This window comes from Ranitomeya variabilis, chromosome 3, assembly GCF_051348905.1.
Source record: "Ranitomeya variabilis isolate aRanVar5 chromosome 3, aRanVar5.hap1, whole genome shotgun sequence".
Taxonomy (NCBI): domain Eukaryota; kingdom Metazoa; phylum Chordata; class Amphibia; order Anura; family Dendrobatidae; genus Ranitomeya; species Ranitomeya variabilis.
The window spans coordinates 679,237,145-679,265,000 of record NC_135234.1 but is presented as its reverse complement, the minus strand read 5'-3'; the positions used below and the strand labels follow the sequence as shown (position 1 = coordinate 679,265,000).

General features: G+C 44.6%; 1 protein-coding gene across 3 annotated transcripts in view; it reads left to right on the top strand.

Annotated features, from left to right (window-relative positions):
* Positions 1 to 27,856, top strand: part of CSAD (cysteine sulfinic acid decarboxylase) — a 116,018-nt gene that overhangs the window by 5,788 nt on the left and 82,374 nt on the right. For all 3 annotated transcript variants that reach the window (XM_077298024.1, XM_077298025.1, XM_077298026.1), the window contains 6 exons: positions 9,126 to 9,262; positions 10,819 to 10,945; positions 11,051 to 11,141; positions 18,319 to 18,425; positions 18,518 to 18,633; positions 24,950 to 25,029. In XM_077298024.1, the coding sequence (XP_077154139.1) occupies positions 9,126 to 9,262; positions 10,819 to 10,945; positions 11,051 to 11,141; positions 18,319 to 18,425; positions 18,518 to 18,633; positions 24,950 to 25,029 (658 nt within the window). The remainder of the gene's footprint in view (positions 1 to 9,125; positions 9,263 to 10,818; positions 10,946 to 11,050; positions 11,142 to 18,318; positions 18,426 to 18,517; positions 18,634 to 24,949; positions 25,030 to 27,856) is intronic.

Genomic DNA, 27,856 nt, shown 5'->3' with positions numbered 1-27,856 from the left:
TAGGTCTTAGGCCAGAGCTGGGCATCTAGCAATAAATAGGAAATGCTACCTGGCTATTTCTAGTTGCGCGGCAGGCTTAGTTCATGGTCAGTATAGTTCCATCTTCCGAGAGCTTGTCCCTCTATAGGCTTGCTATGATCTCTGCTTGCAGAGATCATGACAGTTTGACCGGCCAATAAAGTGTTAAAGACCCAGGTTGAGAAAGGAGAGTTATAAGAAGTCTGCTGGTATTTTTTTTTTTTTTTTCCCTCCAGTTTGCCTTGCTGCAGTCTTTTTTCTCTCTCTCCTCCTCATCTCTGTATGGCTCTGTGTGCACCTGACAATAATGGATCTTCAGAGTGTAACTGCGGGTTTGAATAATCTCATCACGAAAGTACAAAATTTACAAGATTTTGTGGTACATGCTCCAGTATCTGAGCCGAGAATTCCTTTGCCGGAGTTCTTCACAGGGAATAGAGCTAGCTTCCAGAATTTCCGAAATAATTGTAAGCTTTATTTGTCCCTGAAGTCTCGTTCAGCTGGAGACCCTGCTCAGCAGGTTAGGATTGTGATTTCCTTGCTCAGGGGTGACCCTCAAGATTGGGCCTTCTCATTGCCAGCAGGGGATCCTGCGTTGCGCGATGTGGATGCGTTTTTTCTGGCCTTGGGCTTGCTTTATGAGGAACCTCATTTGGAACTTCAGGCAGAAAAAACTTTGATGGCACTATCTCAGGGGCAAGACGAAGCTGAGGTTTACTGCCAAAAATTCCGTAAATGGTCTGTGCTTACTCAGTGGAATGAGTGCGCCTTGGCGGCAACTTTCAGAGAAGGTCTCTCTGATGCCGTTAAGGATGTTATGGTGGGGTTCCCTGTGCCTGCAGGTCTGAATGAGTCCATGACAATGGCTATTCAGATTGATAGGCGTCTGCGGGAGCGCAAACCGGTGCACCATCTGGCGGTGTCTATGGAAAAGACGCCAGAAAGTATGCAGTGTGATAGAATTCTGTCCAGGAGCGAGCGACAGAATTTTAGACGGAAGAATGGATTGTGCTTCTATTGTGGGGATTCTACTCATGTTATATCAGCATGCTCTAGGCGTACAAAGAAGCTTGATAAGTCTGTTTCCATTGGCACCATTCAGTCTAAATTTATTTTGTCTGTAACCCTGATTTGCTCTTTGTCATCCATTGCCACGGACGCCTATGTTGACTCTGGCGCCGCTCTGAGTCTTATGGATTGGTCCTTTGCCAATCGTTGTGGTTTTGATTTAGAGCCTTTGGAGACTCTTATTCCTCTGAAGGGGATTGACTCCACCCCATTGGCTAATAATAAACCACAATACTGGACACAAGTAACCATGCGTATCAATCCGGATCACCAGGAGATTATTCGTTTCCTGGTGCTGTATAATTTACATGACGATTTGGTACTGGGATTGCCATGGTTGCAGTCTCACAATCCAGTCTTGGACTGGAGAGCAATGTCTGTGTTGAGCTGGGGATGTAAGGGTATTCATGGGGACTTACCTTTGGTTTCTATTTCGTCGTCCATTTCCTCTGAAGTCCCTGAGTTCCTCTCAGATTATCAAGACGTCTTTGACGAACCCAAGCTTGGGTCGTTACCTCCGCACCGTGAGTGCGATTGTGCCATAGATTTGATACCGGGTTGCAAATATCCAAAGGGTCGTTTGTTTAATTTGTCCGTGCCGGAACATGCTGCTATGCGGGAATATATAAAGGAGTCTTTGGAAAAGGGACATATTCGTCCATCTTCTTCTCCCTTGGGAGCTGGGTTTTTCTTTGTCTCAAAAAAGGACGGCTCTTTGAGACCATGTATTGATTATCGGCTTCTGAATAAAATCACTGTTAAGTACCAATACCCATTGCCATTGCTTACTGATTTGTTTGCTCGTATAGAGGGTGCTAAGTGGTTCTCTAAAATTGATCTTCGTGGGGCGTATAATTTGGTGCGGATCAGGCAGGGGGATGAGTGGAAGACCGCATTTAATACGCCCGAGGGCCACTTTGAGTATTTGGTCATGCCTTTTGGTCTTTCTAATGCCCCTTCAGTTTTCCAGTCTTTTATGCATGATATTTTCCGCGATTTTCTGGATAAATTTATGATAATATATCTGGATGATATTCTGATTTTTTCTGATGACTGGGACTCTCATGTCCAGCAGGTCAGGAGAGTTTTTCAGGTTCTGCGGTCTAATTCTTTATGTGTGAAGGGGTCTAAGTGCGTTTTTGGGGTCCAGAAAATTTCCTTTTTGGGGTATATTTTTTCTCCCTCTTCCATTGAGATGGATCCCGTCAAGGTGCAAGCTATTTGTGACTGGACTCAGCCCTCCTCTCTTAAGGGTCTTCAGAGATTTTTGGGCTTTGCCAACTTTTACCGCCGATTTATTGCTGGTTTTTCGGATGTCGTTAAACCACTGACTGATTTGACCAGACATGGCGCTGATGTTGCTAATTGGTCCCCTCATGCTGTAGAGGCCTTTCAGGAGCTTAAGCACCGTTTTGCCTCTGCCCCTGTGTTACGTCAGCCTGATGTGAATCTGCCTTTTCAGGTTGAGGTTGACGCTTCGGAGATCGGAGCTGGGGCAGTGTTGTCGCAGAAAGGTTCCGACTGCTCCGTCATTAGACCTTGTGCCTTCTTTTCTCGCAAATTTTCGCCCGCAGAGCGGAATTATGATGTTGGGAATAGGGAGCTTTTGGCCATGAAGTGGGCGTTTGAGGAGTGGCGCCATTGGCTAGAGGGGGCTAAGCATCAGGTGGTGGTATTGACTGACCACAAAAATTTGATTTATCTTGAGACTGCCAGGCGCCTGAATCCTAGACAGGCGCGCTGGTCTTTATTTTTTTCTCGCTTTAATTTTGTGGTGTCATACCTACCGGGTTCTAAGAATGTTAAGGCAGATGCCCTTTCTAGGAGTTTTGACCCGGACTCTCCTGGTAATACTGAACCCACAGGTATCCTTAGGGAGGGAGTAATTTTGTCGGCCGTTTCTCCTGATCTGCGGCGGTCCTTGCAAGAGTTTCAGGCGGATAGACCGGATCGTTGTCCGCCTGATAGACTGTTTGTTCCGGATGATTGGACCAGTAGAGTCATCTCTGAGGTACATTCTTCTGCATTGGCAGGTCATCCCGGAATTTTTGGTACCAGGGATTTGGTGGCAAGATCCTTCTGGTGGCCTTCCCTGTCACGAGATGTGCGAGTCTTTGTGCAGTCATGTGACATTTGTGCTCGGGCCAAGTCTTGTAGTTCTCGGGCTAGCGGACTGCTGTTGCCCTTGCCTATTCCTAAGAGGCCTTGGACACACATCTCGATGGATTTTATTTCAGATCTGCCTGTTTCCCAGAAGATGTCTGTCATCTGGGTGGTCTGTGACCGTTTCTCTAAAATGGTCCATTTGGTTCCTCTGCCCAAGTTGCCTTCTTCTTCTGAGTTGGTTCCTCTGTTTTTTCAGAATGTTGTCCGATTGCACGGTATTCCTGAGAATATTGTTTCTGACAGAGGTACCCAATTTGTGTCTAGATTTTGGCGGGCATTCTGTGCTAGGATGGGCATAGATTTGTCTTTTTCATCTGCTTTTCACCCTCAGACTAATGGCCAGACCGAGCGGACTAATCAGACCCTGGAGACATATCTGAGGTGTTTTGTCTCTGCTGACCAGGATGATTGGGTTGCTTTTTTGCCATTGGCAGAGTTCGCCCTCAATAATCGGGCCAGCTCTTCCACCTTGGTGTCCCCGTTTTTCTGTAATTCGGGGTTTCACCCTCGATTTTCCTCCGGTCAGGTGGAATCCTCGGATTGTCCTGGAGTGGATGCGGTGGTGGAGAGATTGCATCACATCTGGGGGCAGGTTATGGACAATTTGAAGTTGTCCCAGGAGAAGACTCAGCGTTTTGCCAACCGTCATCGTCGTGTTGGTTCTCGGCTTTGTGTTGGAGATTTGGTCTGGTTGTCTTCTCGTTTTGTCCCTATGAGGGTCTCTTCTCCTAAGTTTAAACCTCGGTTCATCGGCCCTTATAGAATATTGGAGATTCTTAATCCTGTTTCTTTCCGTTTGGACCTCCCTGCGTCCTTTTCCATTCATAACGTTTTTCATCGGTCGTTATTGCGCAGGTATGAGGTGCCTGTTGTACCTTCAGTTGAGCCTCCTGCTCCGGTGTTGGTTGAGGGTGAGTTGGAGTACGTTGTGGAGAAAATTTTGGACTCTCGTGTTTCCAGACGGAGACTCCAGTATCTGGTCAACTGGAAGGGTTACGGCCAGGAGGATAATTCTTGGGTCAATGCATCTGATGTTCATGCTTCTGATCTTGTTCGTGCCTTCCATAGGGCTCATCCTGGTCGCCCTGGTGGATCTGGTGAGGGTTCGGTGCCCCCTCCTTGAGGGGGGGGTACTGTTGTGAATTTGGATTCTGGGCTCCCCCGGTGGCCGCTTGTGGAATTGGACTTGTCATCCTCTTTCCTGTTTCACCTGGTTCCATCAGTAGTGGGTGTCGCTATTTAAGCTCATTTCTCTGGTGGTTTCTTGCCGGTCAACAATGTTATCTGATGCCTCTCAGTGCTTGTTCCTGCTTCTGACAACTACTAGATAAGTTGGACTGTTGTCCATGTTTCGTTTGCCTATTTGTTCCAGTTCACAGCTGAAGTTTTGTTACTGTGTCTGGAAAGCTCTCGTTGATCAGGGATTGCTACTCTGGTGTTATGAGTTAATGCCAGAGTTTAAGGTAATCTCTGGATGGTGTTTTGTTAGTGTTTTTCTGCTGACCATGAAAGTATACTATCTGTCTTCTGCTATCTAGTAAGCGGACCTCAAATTTGCTAAGACTATTTTCCTGCTGCGTTTGTTGTTTCATCTGAACTCACCGTCATTATATGTGGGGGGCTACTGTCTGCTTTTGAAATATTTCTCTAGAGGTGAGCCAGGTCTTATATTTCCCTCTGCTAGCTATTTAGGTCTTAGGCCAGAGCTGGGCATCTAGCAATAAATAGGAAATGCTACCTGGCTATTTCTAGTTGCGCGGCAGGCTTAGTTCATGGTCAGTATAGTTCCATCTTCCGAGAGCTTGTCCCTCTATAGGCTTGCTATGATCTCTGCTTGCAGAGATCATGACAGTTATGTTTAAGTGAAGTAGTTATACAAAGTATTTATAATAGCAAATATTGAACTTGTATAAAGTAAAGGTATCCATCAGACCTGCAGGTGGGTACAACACCCCATCCCTCCACTTGCATTACACTGAGTTTGTCAATGCTTGGGATGTAGAAGGAATAGCAATATCTTACTGCATGTATTATGTCATAAGCTGAATTCTGGGATAATTTGCATACAAATGAAGAATGTGCTGGATATCAGTGATTACATAATCAATATAAAACATGTATATAGAGTGTATTGAATACCAAGAATGGCGGGCGAGCCAGACAATCAAAATATTGCATATAAAAAAATGTTTGACAGGAGATTCAATTAAAGAAGAAATTAAAGAAATATAGAGGAAAGTCATTGAGCATAACAATAAAGATACAGGGTAAACAGTAACAATAGGGTGATGATAGACCAGAAGTCAGACTGATAGAGGGAATGAGTCTATGGGTCTTGTAATAGCAAACATGTATGTGATGTACAGGTCCTTCTCAAAAAATTAGCATATAGTGTTAAATTTCATTATTTACCATAATGTAATGATTACAATTAAACTTTCATATATTATAGATTCATTATCCACCAACTGAAATTTGTCAGGTCTTTTATTGTTTTAATACTGATGATTTTGGCCTACAACTCCTGATAACCCAAAAAACCTGTCTCAATAAATTAGCATATTTCAACCGTCCAATCAAATAAAAGTGTTTTTTAATAACAAACAAAAAAACCATCAAATAATAATGTTCAGTTATGTACTCAATACTTGGTCGGGAATCCTTTGGCAGAAATGACTGCTTCAATGCGGCGTGGCATGGAGGCAATCAGCCTGTGACACTGCTGAGATGTTATGGAGGCCCAGGATGCTTCAATAGCGGCCTTAAGCTCATCCAGAGTGTTGGGTCTGGCGTCTCTCAACTTTCTCTTCACAATATCCCACAGATTCTCTATGGGGTTCAGGTCAGGAGAGTTGGCAGGCCAATTGAGCACAGTAATACCATGGTCAGTAAACCATTTACCAGTGGTTTTGGCACTGTGAGCAGGTGCCAGGAAGCATGAAGTGCTCCAAAATCTCCTGATAGCTAGCTGCATTGACCCTGCCCTTGATGAAACACAGTGGACCAACACCAGCAGCTGACATGGCACCCCACACCATCACTGACTGGGTACTTGACACTGGACTTCAGGCATTTTGGCATTTCCTTCTCCCCAGTCTTCCTCCAGACTCTGGCACCTTGATTTCCGAATGACATGCAAAATTTGCTTTCATCAGAAAAAAGTACTTGGGACCACTTAGCAACAGTCCAGTGCTGCTTCTCTGTAGCCCAGGTCAGGCGCTTCTGCCGCTGTTTATGGTTCAAAAGTGGCTTTACCTGGGGAATGCGGCACCTGTAGCCCATTTCCTGCACACGCCTGTGCACGGTGGCTCTGGATGTTTCCACACCAGACTCAGTCCACTGCTTCCTCAGGTTCCCCAAGGTCTGGAATCGGTCCTTCTCCACAATCTTCCTCAGGGTCCGGTCACCTCTTCTCGTTGTACAGCGTTTTCTGCCACATTGTTTCCTTGCAGCAGACTTACCATTGAGGTGCCTTGATACAGCACTCTGGGAACAGCCTATTTGTTGAGAAATTTCTTTCTGGGTCTTACCCTCTTGCTTGAGGGTGTCAATGATGGCCTTCTTGACATCTGTCAGGTCGCTAGTCTTACCCATGATGGGGGTTTTGAGTAATGAACCAGGCAGGGAGTTTTTAAAAGCCTCAGGTATCTTTTGCATGTGTTTAGAGTTAATTAGTTGATTCAGAAGATTAGGGTAATAGGTCGTTTAGAGAACCTTTTCTTGATATGCTAATTTATTGAGACAGGTTTTTTGGGTTATCAGGAGTTGTAGGCCAAAATCATCAGTATTAAAACAATAAAAGACCTGACAAATTTCAGTTGGTGGATAATGAATCTATAATATATGAAAGTTTAATTGTAATCATTACATTATGGTAAATAATGAAATTTAACACTATATGCTAATTTTTTGAGAAGGACCTGTAGTAGCTTCCCCTTCTGATATTGGAGAGTTAATAACATTTTCGATGGCCTGATTCCTATTATGATCATTCTGTGCAACGTCAATTGTGGTATATAGCATTTTCTATAAAATGTAAAAATAAAAAATAGAAATTCACATTGTATGATTTTTAAATAATTAAATTGCATTTTATTACATGAAATAAGTATTTTATCACCTACCAACCAGCAACAATTCTGGCTCTCACAGACATGATAGTGTTTCTTTAAGAAGCCTCCTACTCTGCACTCATTACCTGTATTAATTGCTCCTGTTTGAACTCATTAACTGTATAAAAGACACCTGTCCACACACTCAATCACACTCCAACTTCTCCACCATGGCCAAGACCAAAGAGCTGTCTAAGGACACCAGGGACAAAATTGTAGAAGGCTGGGATGGGCTACAGGCCAGTAAGCAAGCAGCTTGGTGAGAAAGCAACAACTGTTGGCACAATTATTAGAAAATGCAAGGAACACAAGATGACTGTCAATCTTCCTAGGTCTGGGGTTCCATACAAGATCTTGCCTCGTGGGGTAAGGATGAATCTGAGAAAGGTCAGGAATCAGCCAAGAACTACATGGGAGGACCTGGTCAATGACCTGAAGAGAGCTGGGACTAGTCTCAAATATTACCGTTAGTAGCACACTACGCCATCATGGATTAAAATCCTGCAGGGAACGCAAGGTCCCCCTGCTCACATCAGCACATGTCCAGGCCTGTTTGAAATTCGCCATCTGGATGATCCAGAGGAGGCATGGGAGAAGGTCAGAACTTGTTGGTATCATCTCCACTCGCGTCGTTTGGAGGAAGAAGGATGAATACAAACTCAAGAACACCATCACAACTGTGAAGCATGGTTTCGGAAACATCATCATCTTTTCTGCAAAGAGGACAGGACGACTGCACTATATTGAAGGGAAGATAGATGGGGTCGAGATTTTGGCTAACAACCTCCTTCCCTCAGTAAGAGCACTGAAGATGGGTCGTGGCTGGGTCTTAAAGCATGACAATTACCCAAAACATAGATAGGGCGACTAAGGAGTGGCTCTGTAAGAAGCAATTCAAGGTCCAGGAGAGACCTAGCCAGACTCCAGACCTGAACCCAATAGAAAATCTTTGGAGGGAGCTGAAACTCTATGTTGTCCAGAGACACCACCAAAACCTAAAAGATCTGGAGAAGATCTGTATGGAGGAGTGGGCCAAAATCCCTGCTGCAGTGTGAGCAAACTTAGTCAAGAACTACAGGAAACGTCCGACCTCTGTAATTGCTAACAAAGGTTTCTGTACCAAATATTAATTTCTGTTTTTCTATTCTATCAAATACTTACTTCATGCAATAAATGCAAATTAATTATGTACAAATCCTACAATGTGATTTTCTGGATTTTTTTTTAGTTTCTGTCTCTCACAGTTGAAGTGTACCTATGATAAAAATTATAGACCTCTCCATTCTTTGTAGGTGGGCAAATGTGCAAAATCAACAGTGTATCAAATACTTATTTCCCCACTGTATTTATAATACTCACTTTTATAGCGCCATTAATTCCTCAGCGTTTTATCGACATCACCATCGCTGTCCCCATTAGGGATCACAATCTGTGAGTGTGAGACTTTATATGAACACAACCTATTGACAAGACGAATGGCACTGCCCAGCTATCAGTCTGATTATACATTTCCAGGAGGAGTATCAGAGGGATGAGACAATGCAGAATCCGAGAAGAATTATAATAGCGAAAACAAGTATTTAATCCCACAAATGATAGAAGAGATATCAGGGCAGACGGACAATGATACAACAAAGTTTGGAGCTATGATCCATTTTCCCTTTGTATAATGATGTGATATAATGTAGGTGCCCGGATGGTGGTCTGTTTTTCCTTTCTTGAAACAAATGATGAGAGAAGCCATATTAATATGTTTTCAAGGTTTCCAACAGAGCTCTGCAATGGCACGAAAAAGCTCTTCTTTACAGAATGATGAAACTGGCGATGAATTCCTGAAAGAGGCTTTTAAGATAATAATGGAGGAGGCTGTGCAGAAAGGCACTGATAGGAATTGTAAGGTAAGAAGTACATTCACTATGGAAAATGCTGCATGGTATCAAGATGATCAACTGCTGTAAAGCTCATGTTCCCATGACTCCACAGGATTGGGGATGCTAGAATATAACATAATATACATTCCTCAACATAGGAATTTCAACACCAAGAATGAAAAGTTGTGGAATCATGGGAATTTGATTTTCACAACATCTCGTTTTTTTCAGTATCGAGTATGAGAGCCACATGCAGAAATCCCCGCACTTACACACCTTGGCTGCTATCAGGGAGGTTATTAATTGTGGTCTGAGGAATGTTCTGCTGCACTGAATGGACTTGGGCAAATCAAGATCCGCTGTTGGCAGCTCCTTTTGTAATTACCAACTGTCCCAATATGTGCTCGATGTGAGACCAGTCCAGAGACGCAAGTCCAGATCCGCTCCCTTTGCAATTACCGACCAATGATGTCCCAACATGTGCTCGATGTGAGACAAGTCTAGAGAAGCTGCAGGCCATGGTAGCACATTTAGTCTACGCACAGCAGCACAAGCAAATTGCAGCCTGGTGTTGCCTGGTAGAAAAATGACTGCGTGGACACATTGGAGAAATGATCGTACCACTGGTTCCACAATCAAACCAATGTAATACTGAGCTGGAATAAATACTATAGATTATGCCACCCCACACCACAATCCCATGACTAGGTCCTGTGTGATGATCACTTGTGAAGGCTTCTTTATGTCTTCATGGCACTGCTCATGTGAACTTGTCAAATTTAAAGAATGGTGTGTAGTGATCCATTCTGTACTGCAAGTGAAATTGGATGTCACATACCAGGCATCAAACAGTGTCTACACAGGCTATCAGAAGGCATTGGGCTAAGAGCCAGACATTCAGCTACAGCTGGTCCATTGACCTCATAACACCACTACCAAAGGTTTCATGATACAGAGCAACACTGCAATGGAAGATGGAATGGAGGTCTGTACTCTTCAATGCCGAGTTTTTCTTTTGTTCTTTTGTCTTGGATGCAATGATAGCCGGAGGCTGATTTGGAGACCAAGTGGGCAATACCATAAAAAGGCCTTTTGAAAGCGTCCAAGGATCAGTTTTTCAACACAATGCCAGGTCACATTTTGAGCAGCCTGAGAGCACGAAAAGTGCTATCATGGCCTGCAGTATCTCTGAACTTGTCTCACATCGTACTCATCTGGGACATCATTGGTCAGTAATTGCAAAGGGAGCTGCCAGAAGCGGATCTTGATGATTTGCGGTTCAAGTGCATTCAGACTGGCAGAACATTAATCAGACAACCAATAATAACCTTATTGATAGCAGCGCAAGCATGTGTTAGTGCATGGTTTTCTGTATGTGGTGCTCATACTCGATACTGAATAAATCAAAATGTTTTGAAGCCTACTATATAGATATTATGCATATATATATCTAATAAAATATCTAATATGATAGACGAATGAGGCATTTTGCTTTTGCTTATAACCTATTCTCCGGCCAAGTGCTTGCAGTTAGTCATCAATGGAGCTTTGGTCAATATTTTCTCCATGCCTTACTATTATAGGTCTGCGAATGGATGGAACCAGAGGAGCTAAAACGCATTCTTGATTTAAGTCTACGGAGCGAAGGAGAACCTCAAGATGTTTTGCTGGGTTACTGCAAAGACATCATCCGGCTGAGTGTTAAAACAGGTTTTTCTGATGATGCCTGATCCATAGCGCTGTAATATGACTGGATTATTGTTTGGCGATTATGATATAAATTTAGTAGGTTTATTACGTTATTTTCATCAAAAGGGCACCCACGATTCTTCAATCAGCTCTTCTCCGGGTTGGATCGCTATGCCTTGACTGGCAGGATGATAAGTGAGGCCTTAAACACCAGCCAGTGAGTGTCAGCAAGTCTGGGGTTCTTTTTCTGTCAAAATGAACATTCATTAAAGTGTTATGCGAGTGATAAAGACACTGTGGAAAATCACAAATGTTAAAATGTTAATTCTCAACCTGAAATGTACTATTATTAATAGAGTCAGGACAGAGAGAGATATCTATTATTATTATTCAGTACTATATTTCAGTACAAGGAGGACCTGCTAGTTCTGCTTACATTTCCGTAAATTTTGCTGACGTTTCTGTTTATACTTGTAGTCACCATAAAAAAATATTCTGGAGCATATAATCATTTAATTTTTGCTGGGTAGTTCCTCAGTTATTCCTCATAGGAGTCTCTCTTTTGGAGAGGGGGGTGATGAAGTCAAATAGGCACTTCCATTTTCAGTGTCATTTTTCTGGATTCGAATCCCTTGATTCTGTGGTCAGTGTCTCTTTCCACTGAGCCACAGCAGATACCCCTTTTCTTTGGGTGTTTTACGTAGTTCTGTTATCTTTGTTGCTGTCGATTTTGGGTAACAGGTGTTTTTCATTTACTATGTTTGTCTGTCCTATCACCTTTCTAGTGCAGCTTTAAATACTTTCCCCTACTCGTATTTCCTGCTGGTGATAGATTTTTTGGGGATTAATTCACTTTGCTGTAGTTTATGTTGATTGCAGTTGTTTTGAGCGTGATTCCTTGACTCATCAGGGAACTGCTACTCTAGAGATCCTAGGAACTGCTAAGGACATTCAGTGTAAGCCGCCATCAAGTGGGGGCACCATTGCGTTATCTTAGGGTGCCAACCTCTGCGGTCAGGCATGGACAGATCAAGGTCACAGAAGGGCTTTTACTGATCTGAACAGGGACCTGTCAGATTCAGATGTTTGTCTCCCTGGTTTGTACCCCATATGAATGTGCTTTGTCAATCATAACATTTATACTATATAGAGACACACCTTTGACAAGTACAATGGTAAGGTACATTTATAGGAGGAATAATAGAGGAACAACACAGCTAAACTGGAATTAAAACAGGCACGACAGAAGAGCTGACATGTCCACAATCTCACATGAAATAAACCTTATATAACTTAGAATATAAACAATGAATAGATACCCCGCAGTAAGTAGATATATAACAGTAATACAAGTGCTTCTCACAAAATTAGAATATCATCAAAAAGTTAATTTATTTCAGTTCTTCAATACAAAAAGTGAAACTCATATACACTGCTCAAAAAAATAAAGGGAGCACTAAAATCCCACATCCTAGATATCACTGAATGAAATATTCCAGTTGTAAATCTTTATTCATTACATAGTGGAATGTGTTGAGAACAATAAAACCTAAAAATTATCAATGTAAATCACAACTAATATCCCACGGAGGTCTGGAGTTGGAATGATGCTCAAAATCAAAGTGGAAAATGAAGTTACAGGCTGATCCAACTTCAGTGGAAATGCCTCAAGACAAGGAAATGATGCTCAATAGTGTGTGTGGCCTCCAAGTGCCTGTATGACCTCCCTACAATGCCTGGGCATACACCTGAAGAGGCGACGGATGGTCTCCTGAGGGATCTCCTCCCAGACCTGGACTAAAGCATCCGCCAACTCCTGGACAGTGTGTGGTGCAACGTGACGTTGGTTGATGGTGTGAGACATGATGTCCCAGATGTGTTCAATCGGATTCAGGTCTAGGGAATGGGCAGGCCAGTCCATAGCTTCAATGCCTTCATCTTGCAGGAACTGCTGACACACTCCATCCACATGAGGTCTGGCATCGTCCTGCATTAGGAGGAACCCAGGGCCAACCGCACCAGCATATGGTCTCACAAGGGGTCGGAGGATCTCATCTCGGCACCTAATGGCAGTCAGGCTACCTCTGGCATGCACATGGAGGGCTGTGTGGCCCTCCAAAGAAATGCCACCCCACACCATTACTGACCCACTGCCAAACCGTTCATGATAAAGGATGTTGCAGGCAGCAGATTGCTCTCCATGGCGTCTCCAGACTCTGTCACGTCTGTCACATGTGCTCAGTGTGAACCTGCTTTCATCTGTGAAGAGCACAGAGCGCCAGTGGCGAATTTGCCAATCCTGGTGCTCTGTGGCAAATGCAAAGCATCCTGCACGGTGTTGGGCTGTGAGGACAACCCCCATCTGTGGATGTCGGGCACTCAGACCATCCTCATGGAGTCGGTTTCTAACCGTTTGTGCAGACACATGCACATTTGTGGCCTGCTGGAGATCATTGCAGGGCTCTGGCAGTGCTCCTGTTCCTCCTTGCACAAATCCTGAGGTAGCGGTCCTGCTGCTGGGTTGTTGCCCTGCTACAGCCCCCTCCACATCTCCTGGTGTACTGGCCTGTCTCCTGGTAGCGCCTCCAACCTCTGGACACTACGCTGGCAGACAGCAAACCTTCTTGCCACAGCTCGCATTGATGTGCCATCCTGGATGAGCTGCACTACCTGAGCCACTTGTATGGGTTGTAGAGTCCGTCTCATGCTACCATGAGTGTGAAAGCACAACCAACATTCAAAAGTAACCAAAACATCAGCCAGAAAGCATTGGTACTGAGATGTGGTCTATGGCCCCCACCCGCAGAACCACTCCTTTGTTGAGTGTGTCTTGATAATTGCCAATAATTTCCATCTGTTGTATATTCCATTAGCACAACAGCATGAGAAATTGATTGTCAAACAGTGTTGCTTCCTAAGTGGACAGTTTGATTTCACAGAAGCTTGATTTACTTGGAGTTATATTCTGTTGTTTAAGTGTTCCCTTTATTTTTTTGAACAGTGTATTATATAGAGTCATTACAAACAGAGTGATCTATTTCAAGTGTTTATTTCTGTTAATGTTGATGATTATGGCTTACAACCAATGAAAACCCAAAAGTCATAATCTCAGTAAATTAGAATAATTAACAAAAAATCTGCAAATAAATAAACACTTGAGACAGATAATTCTGTTTGTAATGACTCTATGTAGTATATGACTTTCACTTTCTGTATTGAAGAACTGAAATAAATTAACTTTTTGATGATATTCTAATTTAGTGAGAAGCATTTGTACATGTCAACAACATAGGGTACTTGTTGATATTATTTTTTAATGAAAAAGCATAAAGGACCTAACTGTCTTGGACCTGACTGTCTTACACCTGACTGTTCTGGACCAGTTTGTCCTGGACCTGACTGTTCTGGACCTGACTGTCTTACACTTGACTGTTTTAGACCAGACTGTCCTGGACCTGACTGTCTTACACCTGACTGTTCAGGAGGACCTGACTGACGTACACCTGACTGTCCTGGACCTGACTGTCTAACACCTGACTGTCCTGGACCTGACTGTCTTACACCTGACTGTTCTGGACCTCATTTTCCTGGACCTGACTGTTCTGGATCTGACTGTCTTACACCTGACTATTCAGGACCTGACTGTCCTGGACCTAACTGTCTAAGGCTAAGTTCACATTTGTGTATGTGTCCGCAGTGTATCGTCTGCATGCTCAAACGCATGCAAAACTCATGCAAAAGCATGCTTATGCCTGTGTATCATCTTGCGCATGACACAAAAATGCTGTGTGTGCATGTTTTTTAGCATGCGTTTGCGTTTTTATGCGAATGGTGGGGCAGTGACATCATTTTCTGGAAATGCACAGTCTAAAGTACACATGCGTATCGAATGCATGCGTACGCATGTCCTTGCGTACCAATGCGTTCCCATAGACAGTAATGCATTTTTTGGACGCAATCATCCACAATCTTCCAGATGCGGACAATTACGCAATATTTGACGTCTCAAAAAACATGTTGCATTCATCGGACCCCACCGCACACCTCCAAACGATGCATGCGTACGCATCCGCGAGCGAACGCATGCAAAAACATGTCACTGCATACATAATGTTAAAGATATGTACACGTGACGCATGAGGATCGATGCGGATCGTACGCTGCGCACTCAGACGCAAATGTGAACCCGGCCTTACACCTGAGTGTTCTGGACCTGACTGTCCAGGACCTGAAAGTCCTGGATCTGACTGTCTTACAACCTGACTGTCCTAGATCTGACTGTCTTACACCTGACTGTCTTACACCTGAATGTCCTGGACCTGATTGTCCTGGACCTGACTGTCTTACACCTGACCGTTCTGGACCAGATTGTCCTGGACCTGACTATCTTACACCTGACTGTCCAGGAGCACCTGTCTTACACCTGACTGTTCTGGACCTGACTGTCCTGGATCTGATTGTCTTACACCTGACTGTCCTGGACTTCACTGTCCTGGACCTGACTGTCTTACAACTGCCTGGGGAAAGCTAAATAGACAAGGTGCACAGCCCATAGATGAATAATCTGCATTTATACATTGCGCACTTGCAGCGCCCCCACTGCCGCAGGGCCGAGGGGTACCCGGTACCGGGCCTCTGGGGTTGTCACAGTGGCTAGACCCGGTCCGTGACCCTGCTGAGGGGCGCCCAATGAAAGGTGTGGATGGTGGTGGTACTGCGGTGCAGTGCTGGTCACAGTAAATAACGAGGACACCAGGTTGCAGTCTCTTTACCTCTTTACTGAAGGCTTCAGGATCCTCAGTCCGGAATACGGTTAACCAGGCTGCGCAAGTCCGGCCGGTCCGATGGCACCTCCAGAGTTCCCTTTGCAGGTGGAAATCTGTGCCTACCTTCTAGCGCTTGTGTGTTGCGGTCCTCCCCTGCTGTGCTCACGGGATTGTCCCCACAACTGTTGTGTCTGTTTCTCGTGTTCCCTCACAACTCGATTCTGATGTTCTTCTTCGTCCCCCAGATGATATGGCTAGGACGCACCCGTATGACGGGTAGGCTCGGAGCTCTTCCGGGACCCTAGTGTCACCCCTCTCCACTGGTTGCCCCCTATGTCTTCGTAGGTGATTGGTGTGAGACAGCCCGCCTTTAGCTGACTGTCCTGCCGTAGGTTTGAAGTACTGCTTGGAGCCTAGTACCTCCTCGGCGTTCCGGCCACCGGCTACGCGCCTCAGTAGGATGTTGCCTCGTCTTACAGCACGACTCCTACTGGTATTTCTCCTTGTTGCGTTGATCTCGTTTCTCACTCAGCACAATATACCTCGCTTCTTGTCCTTTCTTAGGGCACCGCCGCTATCTAGTGCAGGCGCAGTCCCGTAACGTTCTCTCTGTTCGCTAGGCCTCTGTCAGGATCCCACCCCTGACAGGGACCCCCCTGAGTCTCTCCCCGCAACACCCTCTGCCACAGGATGTTGCCTGTTCGATTCCCAGTCAGCTTCTGACTAACTTCCTATCCAACCCCCAGTTTTACCAGACTGTGAGGAGTGGCCTAATGCATAGTACCCTTAGCTCCCCCTGGAGGCCAGACTGTGAAATGTATTGGTGTCTGTGATACCTGGTCAGAAGAACTCTTTCAGTGCCATCAGACGTACCATAGCCCCCCTTAGTGGCGGAGCAACAGTAGTGCAACGACCAGGACTCTGGGGCGCTGCACACTCAGTACTATAGGAGTGAGAGGAGGTCTCCCAGGGGTAAGGGCAAGCCTGCAGATGGTACTAGTTTTTCTGAGAATCGCACCACCATGTTTGGATTTTTTTGATAAGGGCAGACATTTTTTATTTATTTTTTTAAACCGGCTTTATTGAACAGTAAACAAAGAGTACAAAAATTGTTCAAAAGCATCAGAAAAGATCTGACAAGTAGATTTTTACAGTACTTTAAACATTAGACAGTGTATTATAACTATAACCAACTTCCCCTCCCGGGCACACACCTGTATCTTCATAAAATAACATCAATCAAACCTAACAGGAGTCTGGGCAGACATATATTAAAGCTATACATGACTTAAGATACAGCATATTGTCAGGTGGAGGCTAAGGCGCCAACAATGTGTGCGCAAAGTTTCCGATAATATAAAACAAGGACTAACCATAATAAAAGGTCTATAATGTCTGATGAATTTTAAATAAGTAAGGACTTCAAATTTTCATTTTGTCTTCTTATTTATAGAATATTTCATTGGGTAAACCCTTCTCTCCTGGAGGACCTAGCTTTAAGGCTGCCGTCACACTAGCAGTATTTGGTCAGTATTTTACATCAGTATTTGTAAGCCAAAACCAGGAGTGGAACAATTAGAGGAAAAGTATAATAGAAACATATTCACCACTTTTGCATTTATCACCTACTCCTGGTTTTGGCTTACAAATACTGATGTAAAATACTGACCAAATACTGCTAGTGTGACGGCAGCCTAATGCTAAGGTGCCCTAGGTAAAATAAAAAAAAACAAACTACATACTCACCTCCCATCTCCCTCCTTTTTTATTTTACGTAGGCACTTTAGCATTTTAGAAGGGATTTCTAATAGTGGACGATCATATAACAGCTACCTTAATTACTTCACAGTATCACTAAACTACAAACAGTGAATATATAATTTTTCATCTTTGAACTTTTACCAGTATAGATCAATTTGGTGTCAGAACCACAGCGATGCTAACAGTGAAAACGCTATGCATTATTTAATATAAATGTTACACCTGATGGTACTGGTGGATCTACTTTGGAAATCTACATCAGAATGACTGTATGTTTCTGATGTTAAAATTAACATTTTATGAATGAAACTTTAAAGTGACAAAGTGCATGAGTTGGGATGTATTCAGCCTCCCAGCTTTACTGGCGGCTTGTGCCGGGCAGTGTGAGATCTCAACAGCAGCAGGGAGGAGGAACACTGGGGAGCTGTAAATAAGCCTAGTCCATATACACAACTGTATGTGGCTACTAAGGATTCGATTAGGACCAGTATGTGGGAATTAAATATTTACACATTTTGGGATTGGAGTGTATATTCATCAAAGGCTTTATGCTAGTATTCCTAAAAAAGTCAAAAAATTTAGCACCTTTTTGTGTTTTAACCTTTTACTCTAGACGAGCAATTGGTAAAATGTGGTATAAATTCTAGCAGAAGCCAGCTGGCATTGATTTCAGGAGAAAGCCCAAAATGCGCTGAAGTCATTATGAGGCATTCACCTCTTAATACATTTGATGTACCGTACCTTACATTGGCGGGGTTTGACCAAGACTTGAATATTAGATGCCAGTCTAGACTCATCCACCTATGTATATAGTATTAAGAACATCTTCTTTGTACAGCTATAAACCATAGACAATGTTTCCTGCAGGTACACCTATGAGGTCGCGCCTGTCTTTGTCCTGATGGAAGATGAAGTCCTCAGAACAATGAGAAGCTTTGTAGGGTGGAACAATGGAGATGGGATATTCTGCCCTGGTATTGTAATATTACATTAGATCATCATCATCACGGTCTTGTCTGTGTGTGTCCTCGGATCGATTTCTTATCTGGAGTCTTCTTTTTTGCAGGGGGCTCCATCTCTAACATGTACGCCTTGAATGTGGCTAGATTTCAGCGCTTTCCACAATGCAAAGAGAAGGGTCTGCATGCACTGCCCAGACTGGTGGTCTTTACATCGCAGGAGGTAAGAAAAGGGCTCTTTTTCAAGTTATGAACATTATGTATTCTTCAATCCAACTTCTTCCAAGGGCTTAGAGCATGGATATGTCATCAATGAAGCAAGGCCAGAATGTATATTTATGTCCTGCTGCTTATAAATCCAACCTATTCTGCAGCACTGCACAGGAATGGCTAAATGGGCTCACAATATGGATTCCACATACAGACGGTGAGCAGTGTAACCGGAAGCCTATTAGTATGTTTTAGAGTTTGGAGGAAAACATATGCAAACACAAGGAAAGCATGAAAACTGCATGGAGATAACAACGTCCGTGATTTTTTTTGAACGTCAAGAAACATATACAGATTATTTTGACTGTAATTATCATCATTTTACAGTTTGCAGTGAATACAGCTGATGTCTTCGCATCAGAATTATGAGCTTTAGACATGTATCACTTATAATCCCGATGATTTTATTATGGATTTCCGATGTGTTGTAAAAACTCTTAGGCTACTTTCACACTAGCGTTGTTTGCTGTACGTCGCAATGCGTCGTTTAAGAGAAAAAATGCATCCTGCATTGTCTGCAGGATGCGTTTTTTCCCCATAGACTTACATTAGCGACGCATTGCGACATATGGCCACACGTCGCATCCATCATGCGACGGTTGCGTCGTGTTTTGGCGGACCGTCGGCACAAAAAAAGTTACATGTAACTTTTTTTGCGCGTCGTGTCCGCCATTTTCGACTGCACATGCGTGGCCGAAACTACGCCCCCTCCTCCCCGGACCTTACAATGGGGCAGCGGAAGCGTGGTAAGACTGCTTCCGCTGCCCGCGTCGGGCATCACTTTCACGACGCGCGTCGGCACGTCGGGCCGACGCATAGCGACGGCCCCGTGCCGACGCTAGTGTGTAAGAAGTCTTAGCTGTCCGTGTTTTGTAATAAGGCATAAAAACAAAATCAAGTTGGCAACCCTGGAACCTACTCAGATAACATAAAATGACATGAGATTGTAAGGAGAGTTTCCAGCCAGAAAGGGATCAGTACACAAATGGTGCAGTGTGGGGGACACTAAAATGAAAAGGTAATTGAACCACTGTATCCATCAATCCAAGATTATCACCAGAATGTCCCAAGCATAGAATTGGGTTACCCTTAAATTTAGGTTCGAGGTATTAGATTGGGCCATTATGGATGAGTGTCTATCAATTTGCCTGAAGTAGCTTCCATAGACAAATCCAGAGGTGCGAAAAGTAAATCTCTTTGTAATGATGCCCGAGGTTGTAGCTGTGGGCGACTGTCATGAGTCCAACACCACGGCACTTTACAGAAAAAAACAAGAATTCTGTGTGTGTGTGTGTGTGTGTATGCTGGCAGTGTAGCTATTGGTACCTTCACCTCCAGGCCGGTCCCATTCCAATCTTCACCAGGTACATTAGATTTCAAGACAAGGACACCAGGCATGTTCTTAAAAGCAAGACACTTTTTACTCAGCAACACACTTTGGTCGCTACGACGGCACGATCCGTGACGCTCCAGCGTCGCTCCATTATTGCTCCAGCGTCGTAGACTGCGGTCACACTTTGCAATGCACGGCGCTGGAGCGATAATTTCATGACGTATTTGCGATGTAGAAGCCGTTGGTTACTGTGCGCACATCGTTTACAACCTTTGTTACACGATGCGATCATGCCGCCATGCCGCTGTAGTGAAGCGGGTGGGACGCTGTTTTGGGTTATGGTGGGCTAGGGCGTGGCAGATGGAACGATGTATGGTCGGCATGAGCGCTTCGTGCCGCCGCTGTAGTGAAGCGGGTGGGACGCTGTTTTGGGTTATGGTGGGCTAGGGCGTGGCAGATGGAACGATGTATGGTCGGCATGAGCGCTTCGTGCCGCCGCTGTAGTGAAGCGGGTGGGACACTGTTTTGGGTTATGGTGGGCTAGGGCGTGGCAGATGGAACGATATATGGTCGGCATGAGCGCTTCGTGCCGCCGCTGTAGTGAAGCGGGTGGGACGCTGTTTTGGGTTATTTATTTGACCATTTATCTAAATAAATATGGTGCTACCGGCATAAACGGGACAGTCCACCACGCAACAGCTAGATCTGTAAAAGGATAAAATAGGCCACGCTACAGCTCTCTACTTAAGGCGCTCTGGCCTACCCTACTCTCCATAAGGAGCAATCGTCCACGCTCAAGCGGTAAACATGAGGTAACATCCTCGTTGAAGGGCACTATCTGCTACGCTGTAGCGTTGTACATACCTCTTGCGGTAAAAGTCTGTAGTTTAAAGTCCAGAGAATCCAGGGGATTTAGGAGTTCTGGTTCAAGCACGTGCTCCAGAGAGAAAAGAATACAGCGCTCGACCGCTGCGGTTTTTATCGGCCAGGAACAATACAATAGTACTACGTCTGTCGAATGAGCGCACAGTATTGTACCGCCCAATCAGCACACAGGAGGTGGAGAATTTGGCGCTCCTACGTATCAAGCTCCTCCACCCATTACATCGTATACAGTATCGTGCACACCTCTGTTGCACGATGCGATCATGCCGCCACAGCGGGACACTTGACGACAAAAGAAAGTTTCAAACGATCTGCTACGACATACGATTCTCAGCGGGGTCCCTGATCGCAGTAGCGTGTCAGACACAGCGAGATCGTAACTATATCGCTGGAATGGTATGTATGTTGACCATACATCGTTCCATCTGCCACGCCCTAGCCCACCATAACCCAAAACAGCGTCCCACCCGCTTCACTACAGCGGCGGCACAAAGCGATCATGCCGACCATACATCGTTCCATATACCACGCCCAAGCGCTTTACATACCTCGAAGCAGCGGTGCAAATCGTAGCTAGTCCCATCCACCATGCCCCAGCCCACCATAACCCAAAACAGCGTACCAATACATACCTTGAAGCAGCGGTGCAAATCGTGGAATAGTCTGGCTGGGAAATACAAAATCAGACGTCCAGGTCCACCAAGTGTCCAAGTACAAAGTGAAGAAGGTAATTTTGAAAGCTGAGGTGGCGTCGGGAACAATAGCGCTCAGGTGACAATTTTTCCAACCAATGTGTGCACAGTAACCAATGGCCAATCAGCACATTACAGGTGTAGTTAGCTAGCAGCACAACACGCCCCTCGTGAACAACGTCACGCATAGATTATGCAAAATGTGCTCTGAATTGCTCTGAATTGTGAGAGCACCTCCTGTGTGACATGACCGTACGACTGTCCCGTACGACTTCTACATCGCAAATACGTCATGAAATTATCGCTCCAGCGCCGTGTATTGCGAAGTGTGACCGCAGTCTACGAAGCTGGAGCGATAATCAAGCGACGCTGGAGCGTCACGGATCGTGCCGTCGTAGCGACCAAAGTGCCACTGTGAGACAGTACCCTTACTCACTGTAGACAACTAGGGATATTGCCAGGATTGTTTTACAACAACATATGTGGAAAACTCTTTACAAATCCAGTATTTGCTCTTGTTGTGCTGTACTGAAAGCCATCTGTTAAGCCATTAAGTGCAATGTAAACAGCAGACAGAGGTCAAGGATCCCACATACGTCATCCGACTATTTGGAGCATAATTGTGACATTAGCCTCTGCTTTATTACTCTGATTGTAGTGGGCTCCTTGTTTCTTTGGCACACTTTCAATAATGAGCCCCACTCCTCCCTAATTTGTTTTGAAGAATTAGCTGAGCATTCAGCCAACTTTGAAAGTGTAATTGCACGTGTTTTGGAATCTGCTAAGTATTCGGATTCAGTACTCAGTGTTTTGTTTACTCAGTGCTTGGTTATTAATATCCATTTTTCAGTCCTGATTGCATTTTGAAGATAAAAAAAATAATATTTTCTGGCTTTAAGATGGACACACTGCATCTGCTGCTTGTTTTGTAAAATAGATCTTGAGCGCCTCCAAGGGGTCCGTTTATTAGTTGTACTTAGTAGTAGATGTGGATGTGATTTCAAGAAAACGTATTCCTTGCTGCATCTATAAATACAGGGAACTGTGCATTATTTGGTGTCGTTTTTATCTACGGACTTCTATAGAGAGGCTGAAAAAATGCATGTAAAATTACAATATTTTTTTTAAGCTTGAAATTGCATAAAAAAAGCTTGTAGCAAAACAAGTCGAAACACATAAAAAAAAACGCAACAGGGCAGGTTATTGCGTGTTATGTGCACATATGTTGGTAGTCAACCACAGAAGGACATTGCACCAGACCTTCTAGTCAGAAGAGGCACTGGGGATGCCGTCGGGTAGATGATGCTTTGCAGGGTTCTGGTCCAGTGGGCCACGGACTCCTGACACGGTGCTGGCCAAGGGTCCTGCAAACATTTTTTATCATCTCTACTGAAGACCATTCTCATGTTGATTTGACACACCGCCTTGTGAGATTCAGGGCCTAGTATCTCAGAGGATGGTTCAGTCACGGTGACTCCGATGGCTCTAACAATCCCTAGGTTAGGTGGCAATTATAAAGGGGGGAGACAACGGATATATAAGACTGAGAGTTATGTTGATGCCCGCAAGGGATGAGGCCACAGACAAAAGAAGCATACTCCGGGGGTCCCGGGCAAACTTGAAAGATGAACTTTACTGAAGACTGGTAACAATTCTTATATTTTTTCAATATAACAGTCATGGATAGCCGATAAAATTTTTCTTACACATTGCGATGGTCCAAGCCTTTTCTCGGTCCTGGCCTTGGGAGGATGGCAGTAACTGGAATGGAAACATTTGACTAACTGTGCTGCGTGAAGGGGGAGGATCAGCCGACCTTAATCAGATCGCAGTATCCAGGGAATGTGCTGCGCAGTTCTTTCTCTTGTCTCAGCACTCTGTTGCTGTACAAGCGGGGCACTCCGAATAGGGTGCTATTTGTACTCCCCACTTGTCCCAATCCAGGAGCCCCAATTTTCTACCTCCTCTCCTCACCAAAACCACCCGTAACACGACCTTTTTCTTCTCCCACGCACCATCTCCAACTGCCACTTATTTTCAAATCAGAAAAACAAGTTGCAATGCCAAACTAAGGCAGAAGAGGGCAGCATAGTACTACAAGTTGTAATACCAAAACAAGGCAGGAGAGGGCAGCATAGTACTACAAGTTGTAATACTAAAACAAGGCAGGAGAGGGCAGCATAGTACTACAAGTTGTAATACCAAAACAAGGCAGGAGAGGGCAGCATAGTATTAAATAATTTACCTCCTCCCAAGGCAAGACGGGGAGCTGGGGTCACAACTGTTATCATGTAAGGAATAGAGATCACACTTACCATATGACATATAACATGCAATAGTAATGGTTTTTCTGGTCACTACAGATTCATAGATGTAATGGTCACGAGACATTAGTAGTTGTGGTGTCTGGTGCAAAAGAATGGAAGCTACAATGGCAGCTACATTTTGAAGCAGCACCATTCAAAGTATTTACAACTGGCCACCTCCGGAGCAAAAACATCTAATCAGTGTGAGCGCTGGGTGTTGGACTCATACAAGTTTGCTATAGATGACCTATCTCGTAGAAAAATCATCAAATCCCTATGCCTGGTCAACCCCTTTACACAGAAGTAGGGTCTCTTCTACCCTCTGCTGTCTCGTTAAGAGCTGTTCCTCACCATTCCTATGCAGTCCATTACACACCAGTACTGACCTGTTCAACCTATTTCATAGCCAATCTCCTGCTACACACGGGTCACAAGCCTTCACTGGCTGAAGTCTGCCACAGTGGTAGCCTCCCTGGGCTTACTGCTGTCCACCACACAAACCACGTTGGCTTCCTCTTGGGCTGAGGTGCCTCTAAATGTCCTTAGTTAATTTACCATGGGCTCAGTAATATCCCACACCGAGCTCTGCCAGCTTTCCATTGTAGTGGCTAGAAAATCCTAGCCTTCTTTTCTAAAGTATCTGGAAAGTCTCCCAGGTACCACACTCTGCCTTTGCTTTTGTCCCTGTTGTGGTGCAATACTCCAGCATACACCCACAATAGTGCTAGGCTCTTCATGGGAGTACTGTGTTGCTGGAGGACGTACAGTATGTTCACCCTGGACTTGTGGTTTTTGGGGTATTTTGGTTTCTTCTATACAACAATGCTACTGATGTGAAATTGTCTCTACAAAGTCTGTATGTGAAATGGAATTTAGATGTGTGAGTCCTGCTGGGGACACTGGTGTATTATGGACTGTGTGCAACAGTCCTGACGATATTCAACAACAGCAAATAAATAACTTATAGATTGTATATTATTATAGATTTCATTTTCTGATTATAAATACTAATGCCAACATTTTATATAATATCACTGTGTCTCTTATTTGTAGAGCCATTATTCTGTCCAGAAGGGGGCAGCATTTCTTGGCATTGGAACTGATAATGTCATCTTGGTTGAGACAAATGAAAGGTAAGGAGTAGGACTATTATGCCATCAATATCATATTAATGAGGTCCGATACCCAATATCCCAAAATCAGATGTTTGCAGCTCTAGCTGGATGTACACATTGAATGGTGCCAGAACAGCACAGCTTTGTACTCTGTTTAGTGGCCACTCTCGAGTTCTGCAGCTCAGCGCCTCTTTACTTAAAGGGAACCTGTCACCATTGTAGGGATTCACGCTCTCAGGTAGGCGTTAGGTAGCGTTCACACTGGCAATGCGGTTTGTACCAAACTGGTGCAATTTTAATGCTTTCAAAAGAGTCCAAGTAATTAAAAATCAAAAACAGCCTCTACGAGGCACAAAGGTGTTATAGCAGATAAACAGTGAATTTAGCAGGGCACATATGTCAGTGGAGCGCCCCCAGACGCAGGGCCGGTGGGCACTCGGTACCGGGCCTCTCGGTCTCAGTCCTGGGGTTGTCACGGTGGCTAGACCCGGTCCGTGACCCTGCTAAGGGGCGTCCAATGAAAGATGAGATAATGGTGCGTGGTGCAAGTCGCGATGAATAACGAGGACACAGGGTTGCAGTCTCTTTACCTCTTTACTGAAGGCTTCAAGGTCCTCAATCCAGAGTACTGCTAACAGGGCTGCAAGAGACCGGCCGGTCTGATGGCACCTCCAGAGTTCCCTTCGCAGGTGGAAATCTGTGCCTACCTTCTAGCGCCTGTGTGTTGTAGTACTTTCCTGCTGAGCACCACGGGATAGTCCTCACAACTGTTGTGTCTGTTTCTGATGTTCTTTCCCACAACTTATGTCTGTTCTGATGTTCTTCTCCGTCCCCCAGATGATATGGATAGGATGCACCCGTATGACGGGTAGGCCTGGAGTTCTTCCGGGACCCTAGTGACACCCCTCTCCCACAGTTGCCCCCTATGTCTTCTTAGGTGATTTTGGTGAGACAGCCAACCTAAAATCAACTGTCCTGCCTCTGTTTGAAGTATTGCTTGGAGTCTAATACTTCCTCGGCGTTCTGGCAACCGGCTACGCGCCTCAATAGGATGTTGCCTCGATCTTACAGCATGACTCCTACTGGTGTTATCTCCTTTTTGCTTTGATCTCCTTTCTCACTCTCCACAATAAACCTCGCTTCTTGTCCTTTCTTGAGATACCGCCGCGATGTAGTGCAGGCGCAGTTCCTTAACGTTCTTTCCTGTTCGCTAGGCCTCTGTCAGGATCCCACCCCTGACAGGGACCCCCCTGAATCTTCCCCTGCAACACCCTCTGCCACAGGATGTTGCTTGGTTCCAACCCAGTCAGCTTTTCTGTCTAACTTTCTGTCTAACCCCCAGTTTTACCGGATTGTGAGGAGTGGCCTAATAGCACCCTTAGCTCCCCCTGGAGGCCAGACTATGAAGTGTATTGGTGTCTGTGATACCTGGTCAGGTGAACTCCTTCAGTGCCATCAGACGTACCATCACTCCCCTTAGCGGCGGAGCATCAGTGTTGTGAACTCTGTTTTTGGGCTCCCTCTAGTGGTCACAAGCGGTACTGTGTAGTGTTGTCTTTCTGTAGGTTGGCAGTATCAGCTGGTTCGTTATCCTTGGTTGGTTTCCTATTTAATTCACCTGGATACTCAGTTCCTTGCCTGCTCTCAATGTATTCAGTGCTCTTCAGATTCCTTGTGACTACCTTGCTCCCAGTCTCTCCAAGACAAGCTAAGTTTTTGTTTGATCATTTTTTGATTATCAGCATTTATTATGTTTTTAGTCCAGCTCGCTAAAATGTTATTTCCTCGCTTGCTGGTTGCTCTAGGGGACTGAGTTTCTCCCCCCCACACCGTTAGTTGGTGCGGGGGTTCTTGAAATCTCAGTGTGGATTTTTTTGTAAGGGTTTTTTACTGACCGCACAGACCCCTTTACTATTTTCTGCTATCTAGTATTAGTGGGCCTCATTTGCTAAATCTGTTTTCACCCCTTTGTATGTGCCTTCCTCTTACCTCACCGTTATTATATGTTGGGGGCTTCTATTTCTTTGGGGATTATTTCTCTGGAGGCAAGAGAGGTCTTTCTTTCTCTCTAGGGGTAGTTAGTTCCTCAGGCTGGCTCGAGACGTCTAGGATTTTTAGACACGTTCACCGGCTACTTCTAGTGGGTTTGGATAGGTTCAGATTTGCGGTCAGTCCAGTTTGCCACCTCCCTAGAGCTTGTCCTATGTATGTTACTTAGCTGGAGTAATTTGTGATCCTCAACCACTAAGGATCATAACAGTAGAGCAGGCCATAAAGTGTTTAATGCATCGCAGAAGTGGGATAAAAAGAAGACCTGAGTACATTTTTTTTTTTTCCCTTCCGCTTTTCCTTTGCTGCAGTCTGTTTAGCTTCTTTCATCCCCTTGAACTCTGGGTGGTTTTGAGCTCAGCTGCAGACATGAATTTTCAGACTCTGACTTCTAGTGTGGATCATCTGACTGCATGGGTGCAAAGTATTCAGGATTTTGTTATTCATAGCCCTATGTCTGAACCAAAGATACCCATTCCTGAATTGTTTTCTGGTGATAGATCTAGGTTTCTAAACTTTAAGAATAATTGTAAGTTATTTCTATCTCTGAGACCTCGTTCCTCTGGTGATTCCGCTCAGCAAGTTAAAATTGTTATCTCCTTCTTGCGTGGCGACCCTCAAGATTGGGCTTTCCCTCTGGCGCCAGGAGATCCTGCATTGCTTAATGTAGATGCATTTTTTCTGGCTCTTGGACTGCTTTATGAGGAGCCTAATCTTGAGAATCAGGCAGAAAAAGCGTTGCTGGCTATCTCTCAAGGTCAGGATGAAGCAGAGGTGTATTGTCAAAAATTTTGGA